Here is a 20,816-nt window from a genome sequence, read left to right on the forward strand (position 1 = left end):
CTGGTCCTGGACCTTTGTTTACCTTTACATGTTCAAGTCTCTTCTGAATTTCCCCCTGAATGACCCATGTGTCAGTAGTTATATTACTAGAATTGAGTCTATTAAAAGGAAAGCCCTGATTAGCTGGCTCCTCAGTTTTGTAGACAGATGAAAAGTTACAGTTTAGAATTTCTGCTTTTTCTCTGTTCTCATCAACCAGCTGACCCCCCCTGTGACAATAAGAGTCCCACCCCTTCTTGCATAATTTTTTTTACTATTAACATATTTAAAAAATATTTTTGGATTAATTTTACTCCTAGCTGCAATACCCCTTTCCATCTCTATCTTCTATGATTTTTTTTTGCATGCTTTATTTGCTTCCTTGTACCTGCTAAAAGTTAACTTAAATGCTTTAAAAGCACATTTTCTCTTACTAACCTTGACATCATGAGCCAAATAAATAATGCTTAGTGCTGCCCCCCTAAAACAGTATAGAATGAAAATTAAAAAAAATATATATATATAAAAATAAATGTGTAGAACAAACTATGGGTCATATATATATATACAGTAAATATATATATATATATATATAAACACATAAGTGAATAGCTCAGGTACAGAGGCATAGCTACATATGTATACAGACAATGTCCATAGAAACCAAGGTATTACTCCACTTAAATGGACTTCAAATGTTTTGTATTATGCACCTAAACAATGTATTTTTTTGCATGTTTCCTAGCATGTTTTCAAGCTTGAGCAGGAAGAATATATGAAGGAAGACATCCCATGGACTCTTATTGACTTTTATGATAACCAAATAGTAATTGACCTCATTGAAGCAAAGATGGGCATTTTGGACCTGCTAGATGAAGAGTGCCTGGTACAGTTTTATGGATTACAAGCATAATGGAGAGTTTGCATATAATAATAGAGATCTGTATACTAAAATAAGTGAAATATTTTATGGCATCTACTGCAGCCCATCATTAGTACAATCAATCTACACAATTTCTGAGCAGATTCTTTGCATCTTATGTTTTTTTCTGCAAAATACTACCAGTCTGGTAGGACCTTGTTAAAGGAGGACATCTCCTTTAAGTAAATTAACAGTATTTTTAAGTGATGAATTATAGTTATATTAAGGCAGACTGATGCAGCCCACCCAGCCCCCTCGGAAAGGCGAGTGTGGGTAGCATTCCCTAGGCCACCTCAGTGGAGTCATTGACCCCTGCAACCAAAACTATTGCTCTGTAAAAGCAACCCTGTGCTGTAAAAGCCTTTAAATGTTTTATTTACCATCAACTGGTGCATATATAAAACAAAACCAAAAATGACAGTATAACAAAAATCTATAGCTGCATGAAAAGCCAAATAGTAGTACAAATTATTGAGAGCTTAGTGCTCTTGGTGCCTGTGTAGTTCTGCTACATTTTATATGATGATACTGCAGAAGAGATGTCCTTTGAATACCAGTAGTAATTATGTTTATTAAATTACAGAAATTGCTTCTGCTTTGCGAATAGTTTCCTCTAATACACTCTGTTATTAGCAGGTCATGCACTGCTCCGCTTTCTGGTTTCCTATTGCCACTTATCATTTCCATTCATTTCAGCTGCCGCAAGGAACAGACGAAAACTGGTTACAGAAGCTGTATAATAACTACCTTAACAAGAACCCCTTGTTTGAAAAGCCCCGAATGTCCAACAGATCATTCATTATACAGCACTTTGCAGATAAGGTAACCAACTGTTTACGCAGAAATCATTTGTTCCATTTCGGTTCTTTATATCTGAATACTGAATTTAACAAACCTTGATAGTTTCTAGATTTCCATTCATACTTACTAATTTATTATTGTTTCTTCCCACAAAAACCATGACCAGTGATCCTGCGCAAAACAACTAAAATGCTTATATACAAGAAGTTAAGGACTGCTACATCTTCCAGGCCCTTAAGGTGGCCATACACGTTCAGATTTTAGTTTTCTTCCAACGAACGTTCAGATATCAATTGTACATTTAAAGCAACGATCTAACTAACATTCAGACTGAAATTGTTAGATAAAGCAGAGGATGTTCTGTTGACAGACACCAATAGTATGAAAGTGACTTTCTGGAAATGCATTGTAGGTCCCCCAAGGATATCCTCAGATACACAATACATGCTCAGATTTTAGTTATCCAACCAAAATTTTCTAACCTGGCCGACTAAACGACCAATCGCTATGATATGAAAATTATCGTGATGATAATTTGGAGCCCACACATGGTCCGACAATCGATTTTATTGGTGCATGTAAGGCCAGCTATAGACATGAGAATACACTTTTTCCTTTTTTCCCCTTAGATTAATAGCAAGATCAGAAATATTAATTCTTGCCAGTCAATACAATAGCTGGCCCAGCAGAATTGTATAGAAAGTACAAGATATAGGAAAGGTCAATTGAATCAAAGCAAACAGAACCATACTTTTTAGAAACGCACATCTCCATACAGGTATGGCACCTATTATCCAAAATGCTTGGGACCTGGAGTTTTCCAGATAAGGGATCTTTGTGTAATTTGGATCTTTATAATGTGTCTACTACAAAATCATTTAAAGTAATAATACCTTAGTTAGGATCAAGTACAAAGTACTGTTTTGTTATTACAGAGAAAAAGGAAGTATGTTTTTAAATTTTAAATAATTTGATTAAAATGAGTCTATGGGAGATGGCCATAAATCGGAGCTTTCTGGATAATGGGTTTCTGGATAACTGATTCCACACCTGTATACCTGAGATTCACACAGAGTACTGGGAAAAACTTGAAGTTCTTTACAAGTAGAGCTTAGAAGAGAGAAAGTAGAGGGTGATATAGGATTTTAAGGTGTATGAAGGGAATTAACAGAGGGCGACATTTTCCAGAAGAAAGGAAACATAACCTAATCATTTTTTATGGTGGGAACTCATTTAGAAAATTAATTTAAACATTCTTGGGATGAACAGAAGCCATTTTTAAGGCCTCAAATACAAACCTAAATGGGGCATAAATGGGAAGACTCCATGGATCAGTTATTTTTTATTTATTATTATCATGTTTTATATTTCTGTGGGGTTAAAATTGAAAGTTAGGAGTTAATGTAGTAGTTAAAGGTAGAATCATTAAAGCACAAAAATAGTGAAACACAGATGCACAGGGTATGGAATAATATAATGAGATTCACCAATAACCACTGGTTGGGTCATAAAAGACTGATATATGCTTTGTATCACAAGATATCTCCTTTGATGTCCTGATTGAAACTCTGTCTGTAATCTGTATCTCTATAAAACTTAATGGTTAAAAAAAAAATGAAAATTAGGGTATGGGAGTATCTCTTTAAGGGCGATAAATAGTATTTGTTCTAATACAATGATACTGATAGCGTAAAAACACTACATATTACATTTTTTTCTCTTCTGTTCCACTGCGCAGGTAGAATATAAGTGTGATGGATTTTTGGAGAAAAACCGAGACACTGTGTATGATGTTTTAATTGATCTTCTGAGGACTAGTAAGGTTTGTAGATTTTCCCTTACAATACATATATGTTCACTATTCACCCTTTTACATGATGTCATATAATAAAACCAGCAGAGTGCCATGCCACCGTTTTACTTGCCTTTCCCCGGCACTGACTGACCCTGATTCATGTGCATGCAGGCAAAAAACGTAGCAGCACCCTTCAGTGAATCCGCCTTTCCTTGTCCTTTAAGTGTTCCCATTTTCTTAAAGATTTGATATCCTAGAGCTATCCTATGAGATTTGGAAGCACAGCCCATGCTGTTCCTAGCTAAATAATGGTGTAGTTCTTGTAGCATAGTGTAGGACAGAGGCATGACTTGAACTCTCTGGTGTCTGACTTTAAAAGTATTACTGGTCACCCCTGGTTGCTAACCACCTGTTATTTGAACAACATAAATGAGGCCCATCACCTCTTGGGCCCCGCAGGCCCGCAGATTGTGCACTCCTTTGCATTATGTCACTAGTACAAGCATTTTAATAAAATAAATGTGATTGCAACATGTGACACACAACTTAAGGAGAGCAACCTATGGTGTATGCGAAACGATATTCCTGACAGAGCTGTTACATTGTACATGAACCTGGGCATTTTGTTTGCATCATTGTGCTTAGCGGCAGTGAGCCATTTAAAAGTTTTAGCTTTGTGAATGCAATCAGTAGTCATCATTTCATACTATAGATTTTATTAAGTAGCAATTACCATTCAGAAGAAAAATGTTTTGCTTGCAAATTCTAGTTTCAGCTGTGCTCCAGCTTTTTTCAAGACAACACAAGCAAGTCAGCACAATTCAGTTCTGGAATCCAGGTGAAATCTGCAAGACCTGCGATAAAATCATCAAATAAAGAGTTCAGAATGACTGTGGGAAGCAAGGTTGGTAAACTCAGTGCACAATTCGACATCTTTGCATATGGCTACGTTGTAGAAACTCCTACAAATCCTACTCCTTGGCAGTCATGCTCCAAAAATCTTGTATTGAAGAGATTTTTAAAAAGTAGAAACAGACAGCCTGTATGTTTGGGCTAATGGCTCTGAATTCTTAGCTCATGCCTGCTGTTCTGGATGCACAGGTGCCCACCGGGACATAAAGTAGTAATTTATATGCCTCCTTCCATGATTCTGCAAGTAAGAGTTGAATATTATGATGCTTTTGGCTGAGTGCTTTTATACAGTGAATGAGAATCTTTTATCATTTCTTGTGGATTAGGGGGTGAATAATTAAAATCTCAGAAAAATATTGCCATACCTAAATGATACATTATTATATTTAAGTTTCTGAAGTATATTGTCTGTGCCATTCTTTGATTCCTTCTTTCCTCATTTCCCTAAGGTGCTGGTGAAGGTTTCTCAGTGTCTGTCTCTTCTTTGCCTCAACCTGTCCTTATATGCTAATGGCACAGGTATGTATAAATGTGCCACATTGTGCCCCCTATTTCCTGCTGAGACCTATTAGAATAGAACAAATTTAAATGTATGCTGTTGCTTAATTCAGCTAAATATTGTCAAAGGATATACGTGTCTTCAAAAATAACTGCAAGAAAAAAATGAATAAGACACAATAACAGTGTGGTATCTTTTATCCAGAATGCTCGTGACCTGGGGTTTTCCAGATAATTCTGTAATTTTCAAGCTACTGAAAAAGGCTTAAACAATACAAACCCAGTGGGGTTGTTTTGCCACCAACATGGATTGATACAGCTTTGTTACCATCTGCTACTGTCTTAATACAGGGAAAGGAGAAATCAGTCTAAGATTTAGGAATTATTTGCTTAAATAGGACCCCATGCAAAATGTATTTCAGAGCTTTCTAAATAAAGGGTTTCTCGAAAATAGATCCCATACATTTAATATACTTGTATGTACTGATATGTCATTAAAGGAGAAGGAAAGGCTAATAAAGAGTTAATCTCAAAAATAAAAAAAAACCGCTGAGCTCTGTAAACAAAATTCCCATAATGCCTCGCTCCTGCACCAAGACCAAAACCCCTGTACATGCGCAGTTTGTAAGACTATGAGGAAGCTTCCTGCTGATTGGCTCAGATCCACATTCCTAAGGGGGGGGTGAGAGGGAGCAGGACAGAGGACAGAGCTGTGCAGACTCTGGCACAGGAAAAAAGGAGACAAGAAATCGTGTGTTTCTTTTGATAGATGACTCTGTGCAGTGTTTCTGTGAGTGCTTATGGCTGTATTTGCATAGACCTTTCTGATAAAGCTTACTTAGTTGTTAACATTCCTTCTCCTTTAAATAGTTTTATTACCTTCATTTTAGTATTGTGGTGAAGGACATTTAAGCCATTTTGTATATATTGCTCATGTTGTAATAATGCCTTTACAATTTAGTAGTTTAAAATTATTTTCAGCATTCCCTTGAATTATTTTGGTAAACACACAAGAGAGAATTCTCTGCAGTGAATTCTGTGCCTTTTTTCAGATGCTTACCTTGCTATCAGTTTCATATTGTTGTTAATGTATATATTTGTAGTTTCGGAACTCGTTATGTTTGCTCATGGAGACCCTTAATGCAACAACACCACACTATGTACGATGCATAAAGCCCAACGATTTAAAACTTCCATTTGAGTAAGTAAAAAATCTAAGTATTTTATTTGTCCCTCCAAGACTTTAAGCCCTAATATGGCCTGCGTACAATATTTGTGTCTCCCAACAAGTCACAGGCAAATGCTGTTTTTTATCTTTGGTGCAGGTTTATAAAAAGTTGAGAAAGACTTCAAATTGTCATGAAATGTTCCCATGTTTATTGTTCTTTCCTACATTTTTTTTTTTAGTGTAAAAAAAATTTTAATAAAAAAAAATAATGTGATAAATGCTCTCATTGGTTTTCTATGAAAAAAATCATGCTTGGTGAGAAAAAATGTGGCCAATAATAGTAAATGCAAGAAAACAAAAAATATTCTTCCTTTTTAAAAAAAAACACTGTGTTAGTATAGTTAATATTAGTCATTTTCTCTCGGATGGAGGGGACATGATTCCATTAGAGGCTGAAGAGCTATTTTCATTTGTACACCAGGCTGTGGTATGATTGTACCAACCCCATCCCAGTGTGTAAGTAAGGTAGTGCATCTCTTTCTCTCCAGATTTTTGCAGTGGGTACTGCTGAACTGGGGGTGACACCTATCAGTTTGCATAGGAACATGTTGGTACCACTTTAAATGTTACAGAGTAAAACAAACATAATAGATGATATGAAAGTGTTTAGGGTGTAGAGAGCTAAAGCATATTTCCAGGTTTAATATCACCAGCATCTAAAAAGGACTCTAATGATATCACATTAGCAGGGTACACATCAAACATAGAGTCAGGCCAGCCTACATACAGAATCAACAATAAGATGCACTAGTGAGCATCATAAGTAGTGAAGATACCCAAAATGGACCAAGGTGCCCTGTCCAGTAGTGTCATTAAAAAAATACTATTACACATTGGTGCGATGATCAGTTTAGTATACATGTATTAGTCAAAACCCTCACAAGTCCTTTTGCCCCCCATCCCCAGTGGCTGTCAGGTCTGCTGTCTCTGTCTATTAACCTTTGTTTCTGAATACAAAAGGCACCTATTATGTGCTTTTCTTTAACTTTTTTTTTTAGGTTTGATGCCAAAAGAGTAGTTCAACAGCTACGAGCCTGTGGAGTTCTAGAAACCATAAGAATCAGTGCACAAAGCTACCCTTCCAGGTACGGGTGCAGACTTTTCTCAAAATAAGCATTAAGAGCATCTTGTTTGACTGACACATATACGAATATATGTTTTTTTTTCTTAGGTGGACATACATTGAGTTCTTTGGCCGTTACAGCATTCTTATGACTCAGCAGGAACTGTCCCTGAATGATAAGAAATACATTTGCAAAATAGTACTGCAAAGACTGATCCAGGTACGTCACCTTATGAGCAATAGGGTCTTCCAAAGGAAGGGAAACAGAACAAAATGTAGGCTCCTTTTATCATGAGTAGAAAGGTGAATCTCTACTGATAAATGCTTTGAATTATTGAGCGCTACAAATCCCTCACAGTGTTTTACACTTTGGGTATAGAATTTGTATTTGCTCTTATAACAAACAATGTACCCCTACTTTATGGTAGAAGCATATTAGAATTTCCTTGGAGTTCAGTGACCTGGAATGGCCATGGAACTGGCCTGTGATTTCTTATATCCTGCAGTATTGGCTGTCAAACTTCACTGGCCGGGTGTGTATATTTGTCTTTGTGTGTAATAAACTTTGTCACCACTAGGTGGGCCTGTATAACAAGATATTTTGGGAGAATTGTCAACCCCCTTTTGACTCTTTAATAAGATTTAGGGGCCGATTCACTAAGGTCGATAACTCTTATTGCATGCTTTTTTGCGTTAAAAAGCATGCGATAAATAAGTACTTAAGATAAATAAGTATAAGATTAATCAGTCACTTCGCATGCGTTAATCTGCATATCTAATGCGCAAAAAAACGTATCATCGCTAAGCGTTATTTCTTCAAGCCAAAGCTTCATGTAAATTGGGATTTACATTCATTGTTTGGAAGACATGCCTTCCTTTTAATACTCTTTGATTCATTTTTAACACTGTTTGTCAGGGTATATTGGTATTTACAGGTTACTAACAGATAAAGATTGCAAGTTAAACAGTAATTTGTAAATTAATTTATATTTCACTAAGCATGTAGTAACTTGGGTAGAGGAAAACAGGGTTGAATCCTAAAGTGCCTGGGGCTCTAAATCCTCAATGGGCCTATAAGCTGGAAAAGCACACAGCCAAAAATCTGCATAGACTGTGCCCCAGCATTAGGTAGAAGTGTGTATCCCCCAGAATTAGGTGGCAGTGTGTATCCACTAGCTTTAGGTGGCATAGTGCATCCCCCAGAATTAGGTGACAGTGTGTATCCTTGAGTATTAGGTGGCAGTCTATATCCCGCAGCAATAGGTGGCACAGTGTGTCCCCAAGCAGTAGGTGGCATTGTGTATCCCCCAGCATTAGGTGGTGCAATGTATCCCTCCCACAGCATTAGGGTATAGTGTGTATTCCCCAGCATTAGGTAACACAGTGTATGACTCAGTGTTAGGTTGCATGATATTAGATTAGTTTAGCTTAGATTAGTTCTTCAGCATAAAATGACAATGCTATATACCAACAGCATTAAGTGGTGCAGTAAATGGCAAAGAGTTTCCCTGCAGTAAGCGCTACAGTTTCCCACTGCAATAAAAGAAAACTCAGGGAAGGGTATAGCATCTTGTTAGTTATACCAGTCATTTGCCTGAATGTTCTATAAATATTAAAAGTAAGAAGCTTATAAGTTATACCAGTAATGTGGCTGAATGTACTTTCCAAATGAAAGTGTTCAGTTTCATTATTCTAATAACAATGATTGCATCCCTGCTGTGTTAGTCATTTTTCTATGCCATTATTTTGTCTCTACCATTCAGGATTCCAACCAATATCAGTTTGGAAGAACCAAAATCTTCTTCAGAGCTGGCCAGGTGGCTTACTTAGAAAAATTGAGATCAGACAAGCTAAGGAATGCCTGCGTCATAATCCAAAAGAGCGTACGAGGATGGGTGCAAAAGAAGAAGTTTAGCCGGGCCCGGCGTTCGGCCATTGTCATACAGCAGTATTTCCGGGGCCAGAGAGCTGTTAGGTAATCCCACCTACTACCTCTGAGTCTTTGTACAGTAGCACATACTGTGTACATCCTCATTTATTAACTGCCAAGGCTGTGTGTACATGAGCAGATACTACTGCCAAGGCTCTGTGTTCACCACACATTCACTTGTACATTAGCACACACTCACTCAGGTCTGTGGGTGCCTAAACACACACTCACTGTCAGGCCTGTGTTGAAATCAGCATGTACTGTACTTACATGTGTATACTAGCATACTCACTGTTAAATTCCTCCTGATGTGAAGTTACCTAGCACATATAAGGACTCATTTTTAAAACCAGGCACTAGTACTGCCTGCTAATTGGTCCAAAATTGTACCCATACAGATGGGGCCACTCTTTTTAATCTATTCAGTAAGGCATTGCTCCTGTTTTGGCATTTGTACCTTGTCCCTGCATTGTAAATAAGACTCTTTTAAAATGGAAATAATGTATCTGTGACATATTTAATTGCTTTACTAACATAGATGCTAAATTGCATTGTTACCAATTAGCAGACTTGTTAAAGTTCCCTTTTTTTTTTTTTTTTTTTTTATTTTGATCACCAGTAGAGAAAATAGATTTTCCTTAAAGAAGCAGTAAGAAAAAAGTTTATCAATGTGATTAATATATTATGTACTATTGCCCTGCACTGGTAAAAGTTGTGTGTTTGTTTCAGGAAACCTACTATAGTTTATATAAACAGAGCTGCTGTAAATCTATTCCCATGGTATTTTACAGAGCTTATTTGTAATCTGCCATATAACCTGTGCCTTTTCTACCTTTTTCCCAGTTTGAATGGCTTCCCCCGTGGCTACACAGCTGTTTTGTTTATATAACATATAGTAGCTTTTTTGAAGCAAGCACAGAGCTGTTACCAATACAGGGCAACAGTACATTATATTTTAATTACTTTAATACATTTTTCATTTTTGGTGTTCCTTTTATTTATCATTCTTTTCTATCATTTTCTCATGAGTTGAAAGATGTAGTGAGCTAAATTTGGAATAGACTTATAGTATCAGGGACAATTTAACACCTATGGCATGTTGGTAAACCAGCACTATTTTGTGCTATGTTAATCACACAATGTACAGTTTGCAGGGACATTCCGTGTTTTTTTAAGCAAGACTAGCACTCTGTGTTTTTATTGCTCTCAATACATATAGCATCTTAGGTAAACCCTAGGAAATGTATGATAGCTACCAGCTGCAGACTACTGCACTGAGCACTGACCACTTTAAACAAGCTGACTGGACATATCTGGTGTGCTTAGCCTCAGCTATTCTATTTTCTTTTTTATTTTAGGCAAGCAATAAGTGGAAAAGCCCTGAAGCATGCTTGGGCAGCAATCATTATCCAGAAATATGTTCGGGGATTCTTAGTCCGTCGCATCTACCAACTTATCCTGGTGGCCACAGTGACCATTCAGTCATTCACACGTGGTTACTTGGCTAGGAAGAGATATCACAAGGTATTAAAACAAAAACCAATGCTATTTTTTATCTGCTGCTGTATAAATTACATTATTTTTTTAAAAGTATATAGAAATACCATTCCTTAAAGAATACTTCTTTAGTTAGATTTAAAAACCCAACTTGGTAGTGTGTAAAGGTGTGCAAATGTGACTGCTTTTTGTTTTAACTTTCTTTTCTGAAGATGCGAGAAGAGCACAAGGCTTTAATACTGCAGAAATACGCCCGTGCTTGGCTGGCAAGGCGAAGGTTCCAGAACGTCCGTCGTTTTGTGCTCAACATCCAGCTTTCCTACAGAGTGCAGCGCCTGCAGAAAAAACTTGAAGATCAGGTATTCTAAGGAAATATAAGGAAACAACATACCTGGAGACTTGGCAGGATTGTGTGGCAACTTTTGGAAAGTAACAGTAATATCAACTTTTGATGACAATTAGAAATGCCTCCAGTTTGAAGCACCAGCACAGCTGTCACTAAAAGAGGCAGCTTCTGCTTTCCATTGGTTTTGTAGTGGCACCATTGCAGCTTGCTTCTTATAATAGTGGCATGAAAAAGGTGCGACAACAAATCTCCATAAGGGATATAAACCTGCAAGAAGGAAGGTAGAGGGCAAGACAATAAATTCCTAGAATTCAGTCTGTACAACACTTGTGTTTTTTCCTATAGAACAAAGAGAACCATGGGCTGTTGGAACGTCTGACAAGCCTTGCGTCGTCACACACACACGATGTGGATAAAGTGCACAAACTCGAATCGGAGCTGGAAAAAATTTCCTCCCAAAAGAAACATCTGGATGAAAAGGGAAAGAAGTACAAGGAAGAAGCTGAGGAGGTTAATTAATCATTAAGTCTATAAATGGGTAACGGGATCTAAGCAAAAGAATGCTTCCCCACCCCCCCTCCATTGGGACTATTGATGGCATTCTACAGCATCCTCTCTGGAATTGCAGTACGGACCTGAATCTGTACCTGTAGTGACATATTTATGTTGTGTTTTTATCTTTTTTAGAAAATGACAAAGCTTCAAGCCCAAAATGCTGAACTTCTTGAGCAGAAACATCAAATGGAAGTAAAACTCGAGACCAAAACCCAAGAAATGAAAGGTTAGTCATCTGTGAAACAGCAACAGTCCCTGTCAGGGTGCCAGGCTTTTATTCATTTTTTAATGCTTGAACCTTTTCCTTGTTTTAGATCAGATGGATCAGCTCACTAACCAACTATTCACTGATGTGGAGAAAGAAGAAAAACAAAGGATGTATGTTATCTTGTAGAACAAGTCATTTCTGTGCTGAAATATTATATATTAATTTATATATATATAAATATTGTCAGTTTATTTTTTCACAGGGAGCTTATAGAAGGCAGTAATGACCCTGATTAGTCAAGTCGGGTTTTATGACAGAGTAGACATGAATTTTGCCATCTTGTAGCGTTTGCTTGTCTCTAGTAGGAAGGACTTGAAAAAGCTTGTTGTAAATGCACACTTGTATTGAAGAACACCTTACTCCATCATTCCGTGTATGCCTTATAACAGTGCCATTATCTTTCTTGTTATACATAATAAGTATGTTACATCTAAATAAGTATTTATATGAATAAATATGTAGTTGTATAACTGATATAAAGGCATCAACATATCCCACCACCCTTATTACTGTTGTTACACTTACAGATATACATATATTTAGAATAGGGATACCTTATCTGGAAATTAGATATCCAGAAAACTCCCAATTTCGGGAAGGCCATCTCCCATACAGTTAATTATAAGCAAATAATTAAAATTTTTAAAAATGATCACTTTTTTCTATGTAATAATAAAACAGTACCTTGTACTTGATCTTAATTAAGCTACATGGATCCATATTGGTGGCAAAACAATCCTACTAGGTATATTTGTGGTCTAAATTACTGAAGGTTCAAATTATGAAAAGATCCGTTATTTGGAAAACCTCATTTCCCAAATGTTCTGAATAATAGATCCTGTATATAATAAATTGTTAGATGGATGTTACCTGATGAACCAAATATAAAAAGAAATGGTTGTAAGAAGAATGTGGTTAGTATGAAAGCTATTGATACTTCTTTCTCCATACAGGAAACTTGAGAAACATTTTGAAGCCCAGGTTACTGAATTCGACACTATGATAGAAAAATTAAAAGATGAAATCCAAGTGTTAAAGGAGAGGAATAAGCATCTCCTGAAGCAGGCAGAAGAAGAGCAACTTGTCAATGATGGTTTAAGAGAAGAGATAGACCAACTTTCCATCCAAGTAAAGGTATGACCAAGTTGTTATTGGCCACTTTTTGCATTTTATACTGGCTTTCTGCTATGCACTGTACAACCATAATAGGCAATATCTTATAGTATATAATAGGCTGTCTTATTATAAGTTCACATCAAACACATTCTTTTTTCTTGATTACTGTTGAGATTAAGGCTGACTGCTCTGACACACCGACTAGGAAATCATGTGTACAACAACACCACATGCTAAACAAACACACCCTGCCTTTGTTCTTATACACCAGAAAAACAATAGACACCACTAAGCACTGATATGCCTGCCAGTTAAGTTCATGAATCTATATTAAGTCAGAAAACTGCATAATGTGGCTAGGTATATCATTCCATGGTATTACTTCATTATGGAAATCTTATTGTGTTATGTAATAATTGCGGTTATGTAATTGTGAGAATGATCAGATGATGAAAAAGCACATGAATAATGGGGAAGTAAGCACAGCCTTACTGGAAAGGCTACAGCTGCCTGACTTACTTCCTATAGTGCATTTCTGAAGCTATATAATAATGCCTGTCACTTTCATATACTTACACCACTTCTAAAAACTTTGCAGCACTATTTGTGACTGGGGTTATATATAGACACCAGAGGTGTAAACAGTCCAACAAATATGCTCGTAAAAGCCACTGAGAGACACCACTGCAGAACTTGCTGCTGGAGAAGTGCTTTTATTTACACTAATCCAAAATAATGAGAATACGATAACCTAAATAATACTGGTATAAATATAAATAAAAGAGAGTTTTATAATAATTGAATGCTCCTATTTATAAAATACGGTGCGTACCGATCTAAATAATCAGGTCCGGGTGTGAAAACCCCGGACCCGTCGCTAGTACTGTTAAGGAACACAAAAGTCAAATATAGTCAGCGCGGGTCAGTATAGCTCACCGGAATCCCTGGCTGGTCCAGGTGCTCGGGGCCCTGAACCCGTAGCTAAGGGGAAATCCAACTTCGCGTTTGAAGTTGGATTTCCTTTTATGTACACAACAAATTTCGAGCACTAAGGGCCGTGACACACGGGGAGATTAGTCGCGCCATGACAAATCTCCATTGTCGCGGGCAACTAATCTCCCACAATGCCATCCCACCAGCTCGAATGTAAATCACCAGTAGGATGGCATACGCAGCACTGCGATTTGCCGAAGTCGCCAAAGTTTCCTCTCAAGGCAACTTCGGCAAATCGCGGCACCGCATATGCCATCCCACCAGCGATTTACATTCTAGCAGGTGGGATGCCATTGCAGAGAGATTAGTCACCCGCGACAACGGAGATTTCTCGTCACTCAACTGATCTCTCTGTGTGTCACAGATAAAAAACCATAGTGCAAATAAAAGCACTTGAGCAGCAAGTTCTGCAGTTGTGTCTCTCAGTGGCTTTTACAAACATATTTGTTATTTTGCAGCACAAAGTAACAAACTGGACAGTCAATCATAAGGGCTATTATGTAAAGGCTGAGTTCAGAGAGAGAGAATGCATTATTGCATTATGCATTATTCACATCCAAATCTCATCATCTGATCAGTCTTTCATAAAATGACATAATGAATTACACACCTTATCAATACACACCTTGTTTGTGTGTCCTTCCAGAAGACAAGAAAAAAAGGAATAGATTTTATGGCTGTGACAGACAGGGAGATTAGTTGCCGCGCGACAAATCTCCCTTGCCGCGGGCGACTAATCTCCCCGAAATGCCATTCCACAGGGAGAAATCGCTGGTAGGATGGCATATGTGGCATGATGATTTGCCAAACTTGCAGAAGTTTCCTCTCAAGGCAACTGCGACAAATTGGCGTGCCGCGTATGCCATCCCACTCGCTGGTGGGATGGCATTTCGGGGAGATTAGTCGGCCGCGACAAGGGAGATTTGTCGCGCAGCGACTAATTTCCCTGTCTGTCACAGCGACATGGCTGTACTGCAACTTACACTTTGGATAAAAACTGTAGAAAATTTTAGCACTGCAGGTTATGCCTGAATTAGAGACTAAATTAGGTAAAAGAAGAAAATGGAGGAAAATAAAATTTAAATCTATGCCTCAAAGATACCCCCAGTATAGAGGCATGGCTAAAGACATGCAAAAAAGGTGGCAGCTTCTTGCACTTTGCCCCACTGTCAGTAAATGACTCCTAGTAACTAATAGGAACCACTGCAAACACTGATACATATACATGTTAGAAATTAGGTCTAACAATTTGTCATGTCTCATTCAGAAAATACCAACATTTCAAACAGATATTGAGCTTCTTGAAAACCAGAAAAGGGATTTAGAACATCAACTACAGGAACAAAAGCGTGAAATGAGAGGTAAATATTAGTGCTGTACTGACTAAAATATTATGTTCAGCTGTCATTACTTTAATTGTGTGTATGCGCTATGCCTGGATTGGTCATCCTACGGACCCATATGCTCTGACTCCCATAATTTCCTGAGAGAATGCCACAAACTAGATATCCTTCTTTTGCAATTACCTTGGGGCATGTTCACACTTATGTCCTGTTCCTGCTGAAAAGGTGTTCCCTTTTTATTTACTTTTTTATCTGTCTGAGTACTGCTCCAAAGTCTGTAACCCTCATCATATACTTTTTCTACATCTTAGCTTTCTTGATGTTTTTTATTATATGGGACTTAACAGCAGTTTCAGGCAGGATGCCCTTTTCTTACTTCCCTAACAGCCTGTTAGTAACTGTCAGTCCATTTTATTTCAAGATGTTTTTAACCAGCATTTCAGCAATGTCATGCAACAATCAGCAATCATGAGACAACTCATTTTTCATATACAGTTTAATTTTAGCTAAAATATACCCAGAATGAAGTATAACAAATAAATGCAAATTGCAAATAAATGATAATAATAATGAAGATATAAATCAGAGTGCTATGTCAGAGATGGCTAGTACCCAGTGCCCAGTGAGATGTTTAATGCATTGCCTTTACTTTACTGTGCCGTTTAGACTGGATTAGCACTTGCTTGGAATTGTAAGGCAACAAAATATCCATACATTTTTGTTTTGTTCTACAGAAAAGTTGGATGAAATGGCAAAACAGCTTCTGAACAGTTTTGAAATAGAGGATGTTAAAGCTAGGTAACACTGTCTTTCAAACAATACTTTTGTATATTATAATTATGTAATGTATATATATATATAATTTATGCTTGAAAAATGGACCAGTATCATAATACATAGAATATTTCAGTTTCATGTTTACCTATTAGCTAACAATATAATAACTCACACCTTACATATGAACTTTGCAGTATTATCTATTATAACCCTCTGCCTTTCCCAAGTTTGAATGAGGCTAGCTTAGTACTAACATTCTTAATTTTATGAGATAAGTTCCTTAGTGGCATGGAATATCCAGTGGAAAGGAGGATGTTTAAAAGTGCAAAATTAGCTGCAGTTAGATTTGTTCAAATTATTATTAAGAAGTATTCAAATCAAATCAAATTGGCTATGAATGTGAAAGTTTTCATTATCATAAATGTGCATCATGCAGTTTGAATTGTGCATCATGGGGCCTTGAATTTCAAAAAATTGCATAAAAAGATTAATACTGCTTCTTCATATAATTAACCACATTTGTTTTACATTAATATAAAGACTGGCTGAAGAGGAACTAGGAAATCTAAATGAAGATGGGGAAATATGGTTTGCTTATGAAGGTCTGAAAAAAGCAACCAGGTATGTATCTATTATAATACAATAATTTCCATTTAATTTAGGCAGCACCAATGAATTCCATTTAGACTAAACTGCAAACAGTGTCTTTTACCTAAAAATCCATCGACAATTCTGTCCCTACTAATGAATGCAGTTCTAGAAGTGGGAAGGGTGCAGAAGGATGCCATCCCTCCACTTCTTGATTTCTGTGGAGTATCCCCTAAGGGAGGATGCAATAGTTTTGAAACCCAAAACTTTTTCATTTTAATACTCAAGCTTTCTTTGGCTTTACTCCGCTTCTGCGTGCTTTTAAGTACATAACTTCCAGAATTGGAATTTTACTATCTAACCTCCTACAGCTAAACATCATGTAAGTCCCAACACAGCCACATAGGGATTGGTAAGACTGAAGAGTAAACATTGGATCTCCTTATAGGGGCTGTAACTCCCCACATGGCTGTACTGAAACTTACACTTTGAAGAAAAAAAAAAAGTATCCGAAACTGTAGAAAATGTTAGCACTGCAGGTTATGCCTGATTTAGAGACTGAATTAGGAAAAAGAAGAAAATGGAGGAAAATAAAATTTAAATTGAAAAAAGAGAATGAAGAAATGGTGAATAAACATACAAGGGAGTGGATAGCAGAATAAAATGGTCCAAAAAGAGTTTAGAAGAAAAAAGCTAAACAGGGAGGTTGAAAGCACAAGGAAAAAAAGCATATTAAAAGAAAGGGGGGAAAAAGATTTCTGGAGGAGAAGTAGAAGAGATGGAGAAGGGTTATACAGATGAGGAAGGTAGATGCATCATAGAGGGTTATAGAGAACAGGAGAGCAGAAGGAAATAGGAGAAACAAAAAGAGAGAAAATAAATGTAGAGAACTCAAAAGAAAGGTGAAAGGGAGCAGACTGAGGAATGGTGATAGGATGATGATATATATTAAATAATGTGGGGTAATATATGAATTTCCTAGATACCTAGACTAAATGTATTTTTTTCTTAAATGTACATTAATATCATTATTGAAAATTATTTACTGCATTATTAATTTATCTTCTTTTTTCAAACTTGAAGAATACTAGAAGCTCATTTTCAGACACAGAGAGAGAACTATGAAAAGGATATTGAGTTGTTGAACTTTAAGGTCGAGCACCTCCATGATGACATTAAACAGATACAGAATTCTTACATGGAGGAAAAAGACTCAAAGGAGAGCATCACTCTTGAAGTTGAAAGGCTGAGATCTGATAATAAGGTAGTGTTCTTTGTTTCTTTCTGCAGCAGATTAATGTTATAGATTTTACCTACAAGCTAAACATAAGCATTATCATTGTTATTCCTTTATGAACAGAGTATTAACTCTTTTGTAATTAAAGGAAGCTCAAAAGTAATCAATACTGTGGATCTCCTATGATACTTTGCTCCTCGCTATAAGGTGTAATGAGAAGTCATCTGCAAAAATGTGCTCCTTAGGGGGTGATATTTTTACTTACTATAGTTAGATTGTGTGATAGTGTGTTCTAGGACTATGGCATAGATAGCGATAGCATGAATATATATGTAGTCTGATAAATTGTTAGGCTTTTACATAATAATAAGAGGGTTCCATAAAAAATGATGTGCTTCAGAAACATTACTATAGTTTACATAAACAAGCTGCTGTCTACCCATGGAGGCAGCCATTTTAGCTGAAAAGGAAAAAAGGAACAGGTTTACACAGCAGCTAACAGATAAGCTTTGTAGAGTACAATAGGCTTTAGGTCTTAAGGTGGCCATACACGCACCGATATTATCGTACGAAACCTCGTTTCGTACGATAATCGGTGCGTGTATGGCATGTCAGCGAGCCGACCGATATCGCAGGAAGCTGCTGAAATCGGTCGGCTCGCCGATCGGCCAAGTTAGAAAATTTTGATTGGGCGCCATAGAAGGCGCCTGACCAAAATTCTCCCTTCAGAGCTGAATCGGCAGAAGGAGGTAGAAATCCTATTGTTTCTACCTCCTTACCTGCCGATTCAGCCCTGAATGGTGTGTGGCGGATCTGACGATGTTTCGTGCGACCGACGGTCGTACGAAACATCGTGAGATCGCCACGTGTATGGCCAGCTTTACACAGAAAGAGGAACAGAGGTGAAATGCCATTTATGGCTCTCTACAGGACTAAATACTGAAAAGGAAAACCTCCTCTTAAATAAAATAAGGCATTTGTTGCCAAGAAATAGTTTTTTTTGTAGGTCCTGGATCAACAGATACAAACTTTAAATGTAGAAAATATATTTTTGATGGTATTGGTCCTTTAAGTGGTCTAAATATAGTGTATGGATATAGCTTAATATAATGACCAGAAATATCTGGATTCTGTTTTGGCCAATGTCAGGCCACTTCTTGGGACTAGGTACGAAACTGATATTAGTGCTACCATAATATATTCCACTGAGCTTCAGTTAAAAAAATGGAATTTATTCCTAAAATATTCCTGCGCTCATAATAGGGTTACATGTGTGATACCCTTCTGGATAATGATGAAAGCTATATAGCCTTTGCTTTGTAGGAAGAAGGTTTTTAATATGCTGTATGCAGCCAAAATAGTGTAATAGAGTCTTGCAGTCTTCTTAGTCTAACTGGGGTATATTGCATTTTCCATCTTAGGTGGTTAAGGATCTGAGGAAAAAGTTGGCTGAACTTGAGGAACAAAACATGGACCTACAGGGCCGTCTCTATGAGCAAACTATGAAATTGCCTGGTAAAGTTCTTATAGAAAATGAAAACTGCTTAAATGTAATTCTGCTCTCTGTCTCATTCTCTTTCACACTTCTCATTTTTACCAGGAGTAACATTGCTTCTGGAGATCATTTATACATAAATACACACATACAAGGAAATTTTTCACAAGGCAAACATGTTATATAAACCTATACCTCCCTATACATGGATTACACTCAGGACTGCTTTAAGACATTCAGACTTCAAGACACTGGGCACGATTAGCACAATGTGTTGCAGTACTACTAACCCTACTAAATACACATACACATGTTTCTTTATTAGGGCTGTAATTCCTTTCCTTTACCATGCATTGGTAAGGTCACATCTGGAAAATGTATCCATGAAGACTTATTAAAATAGAGTAAATCTAGAGAAGAGTGACTAAACTGAAGAAGGGTTAAGAAGGTCTTGTACTTTAACAAAGGTTACTGGGATAGTGGGGGTGGACAGAGAAGGCATGGGGAGAGAGGAGCAAACTGAGAAAACTTGTGACGTGCCCTGAAGAAAGTCTTATACTGAAGAACATGTTCACACAAAAGAAGAAAATAAATCCTGTGTTTCTTTTGATAGAGGACTCTTTCTTTTGATAGAGGAGCTTCCTAATAAATCTTTTTACCTTTGCTTCTCCTTTAAATTGAAATACACTTTAATTGTACAGATACTTAACTATTACATTAACGTTTAGTATAACAGTTACCATATTACATTTTCCCAGAAAAATCTAACCGCAGGAAAAATTATCCTGATGAGGATGAAGTATCCCTCAAGTAAGTAGCTCAAATGATTCATTTTCTATTACATAAAAACCATTTATATAAAACTTCTGTCTACACAACAACTTAAACTTACTTAATCTTTTAGCACAGTAGGGATTTACTGATGCGTATCTTCCCCAAGCTAGAATATAATAATAATAGTTATTTTCAGCATACCAGTGTGGCTTATTGTCTCTTGCTAATGCATTACTTCCTTGCACTGGAATTATTCAGATAAGGAATTTCTTAATCCCACTACAATGCCTATGAACACTCCTATACAGTGTAACAAAACACTAAATGTAACAGTTACTCATAATCATTATAATATTGGAATCACTTGAAAAAAAAGTGATGCACGTTATTATGCAACTTCTGTTCTGTCACATTAGGGAAATGCTGCAGAGTTTATTTACAGTCAAGGGCCTTATTCACAGTCAAGGAAGTCTATTAGGACTCTCTCCACACCCCGCAGTACTCCATAATTACTCAGCAATTACTCAGCAACTTATTGGACTGTATATGGGGCCCTTAGACAGGCCTGTCTGACAGATATCTGGCTGAAAAGATGCCCTTGTTTGGGGAGGTCTTGCCATGTATGACCAGCTTTAGGGAACCCTGTACATAATTCTTCCTTTTTTTAATGATGAATTTGGATGGCTCTCATTTGTGTAT

The 20,816-nt window shown here is 37.0% G+C and overlaps 1 protein-coding gene across 3 annotated transcripts in view; it reads left to right on the forward strand.

The window, feature by feature from the left end:
• myo5c (myosin VC) overlaps positions 1-20,816 on the forward strand; it is a 51,945-nt gene that overhangs the window by 21,809 nt on the left and 9,320 nt on the right. For all 3 annotated transcript variants that reach the window (XM_031899192.1, XM_002936346.5, XM_012959596.3), the window contains exons 12-31: positions 725-865; positions 1,598-1,723; positions 3,441-3,524; positions 4,267-4,401; positions 6,011-6,108; positions 7,134-7,220; positions 7,307-7,418; positions 8,962-9,173; positions 10,487-10,652; positions 10,838-10,984; positions 11,317-11,481; positions 11,659-11,752; positions 11,841-11,904; positions 12,748-12,928; positions 15,171-15,264; positions 15,981-16,044; positions 16,564-16,644; positions 17,695-17,875; positions 19,270-19,363; positions 20,102-20,153. In XM_031899192.1, the coding sequence (XP_031755052.1) occupies positions 725-865; positions 1,598-1,723; positions 3,441-3,524; positions 4,267-4,401; positions 6,011-6,108; positions 7,134-7,220; positions 7,307-7,418; positions 8,962-9,173; positions 10,487-10,652; positions 10,838-10,984; positions 11,317-11,481; positions 11,659-11,752; positions 11,841-11,904; positions 12,748-12,928; positions 15,171-15,264; positions 15,981-16,044; positions 16,564-16,644; positions 17,695-17,875; positions 19,270-19,363; positions 20,102-20,153 (2,378 nt within the window). The remainder of the gene's footprint in view (positions 1-724; positions 866-1,597; positions 1,724-3,440; positions 3,525-4,266; positions 4,402-6,010; positions 6,109-7,133; positions 7,221-7,306; positions 7,419-8,961; positions 9,174-10,486; positions 10,653-10,837; positions 10,985-11,316; positions 11,482-11,658; positions 11,753-11,840; positions 11,905-12,747; positions 12,929-15,170; positions 15,265-15,980; positions 16,045-16,563; positions 16,645-17,694; positions 17,876-19,269; positions 19,364-20,101; positions 20,154-20,816) is intronic.

Source organism: Xenopus tropicalis, chromosome 3 (assembly GCF_000004195.4).
Source record: "Xenopus tropicalis strain Nigerian chromosome 3, UCB_Xtro_10.0, whole genome shotgun sequence".
Lineage (NCBI taxonomy): Eukaryota > Metazoa > Chordata > Amphibia > Anura > Pipidae > Xenopus > Xenopus tropicalis.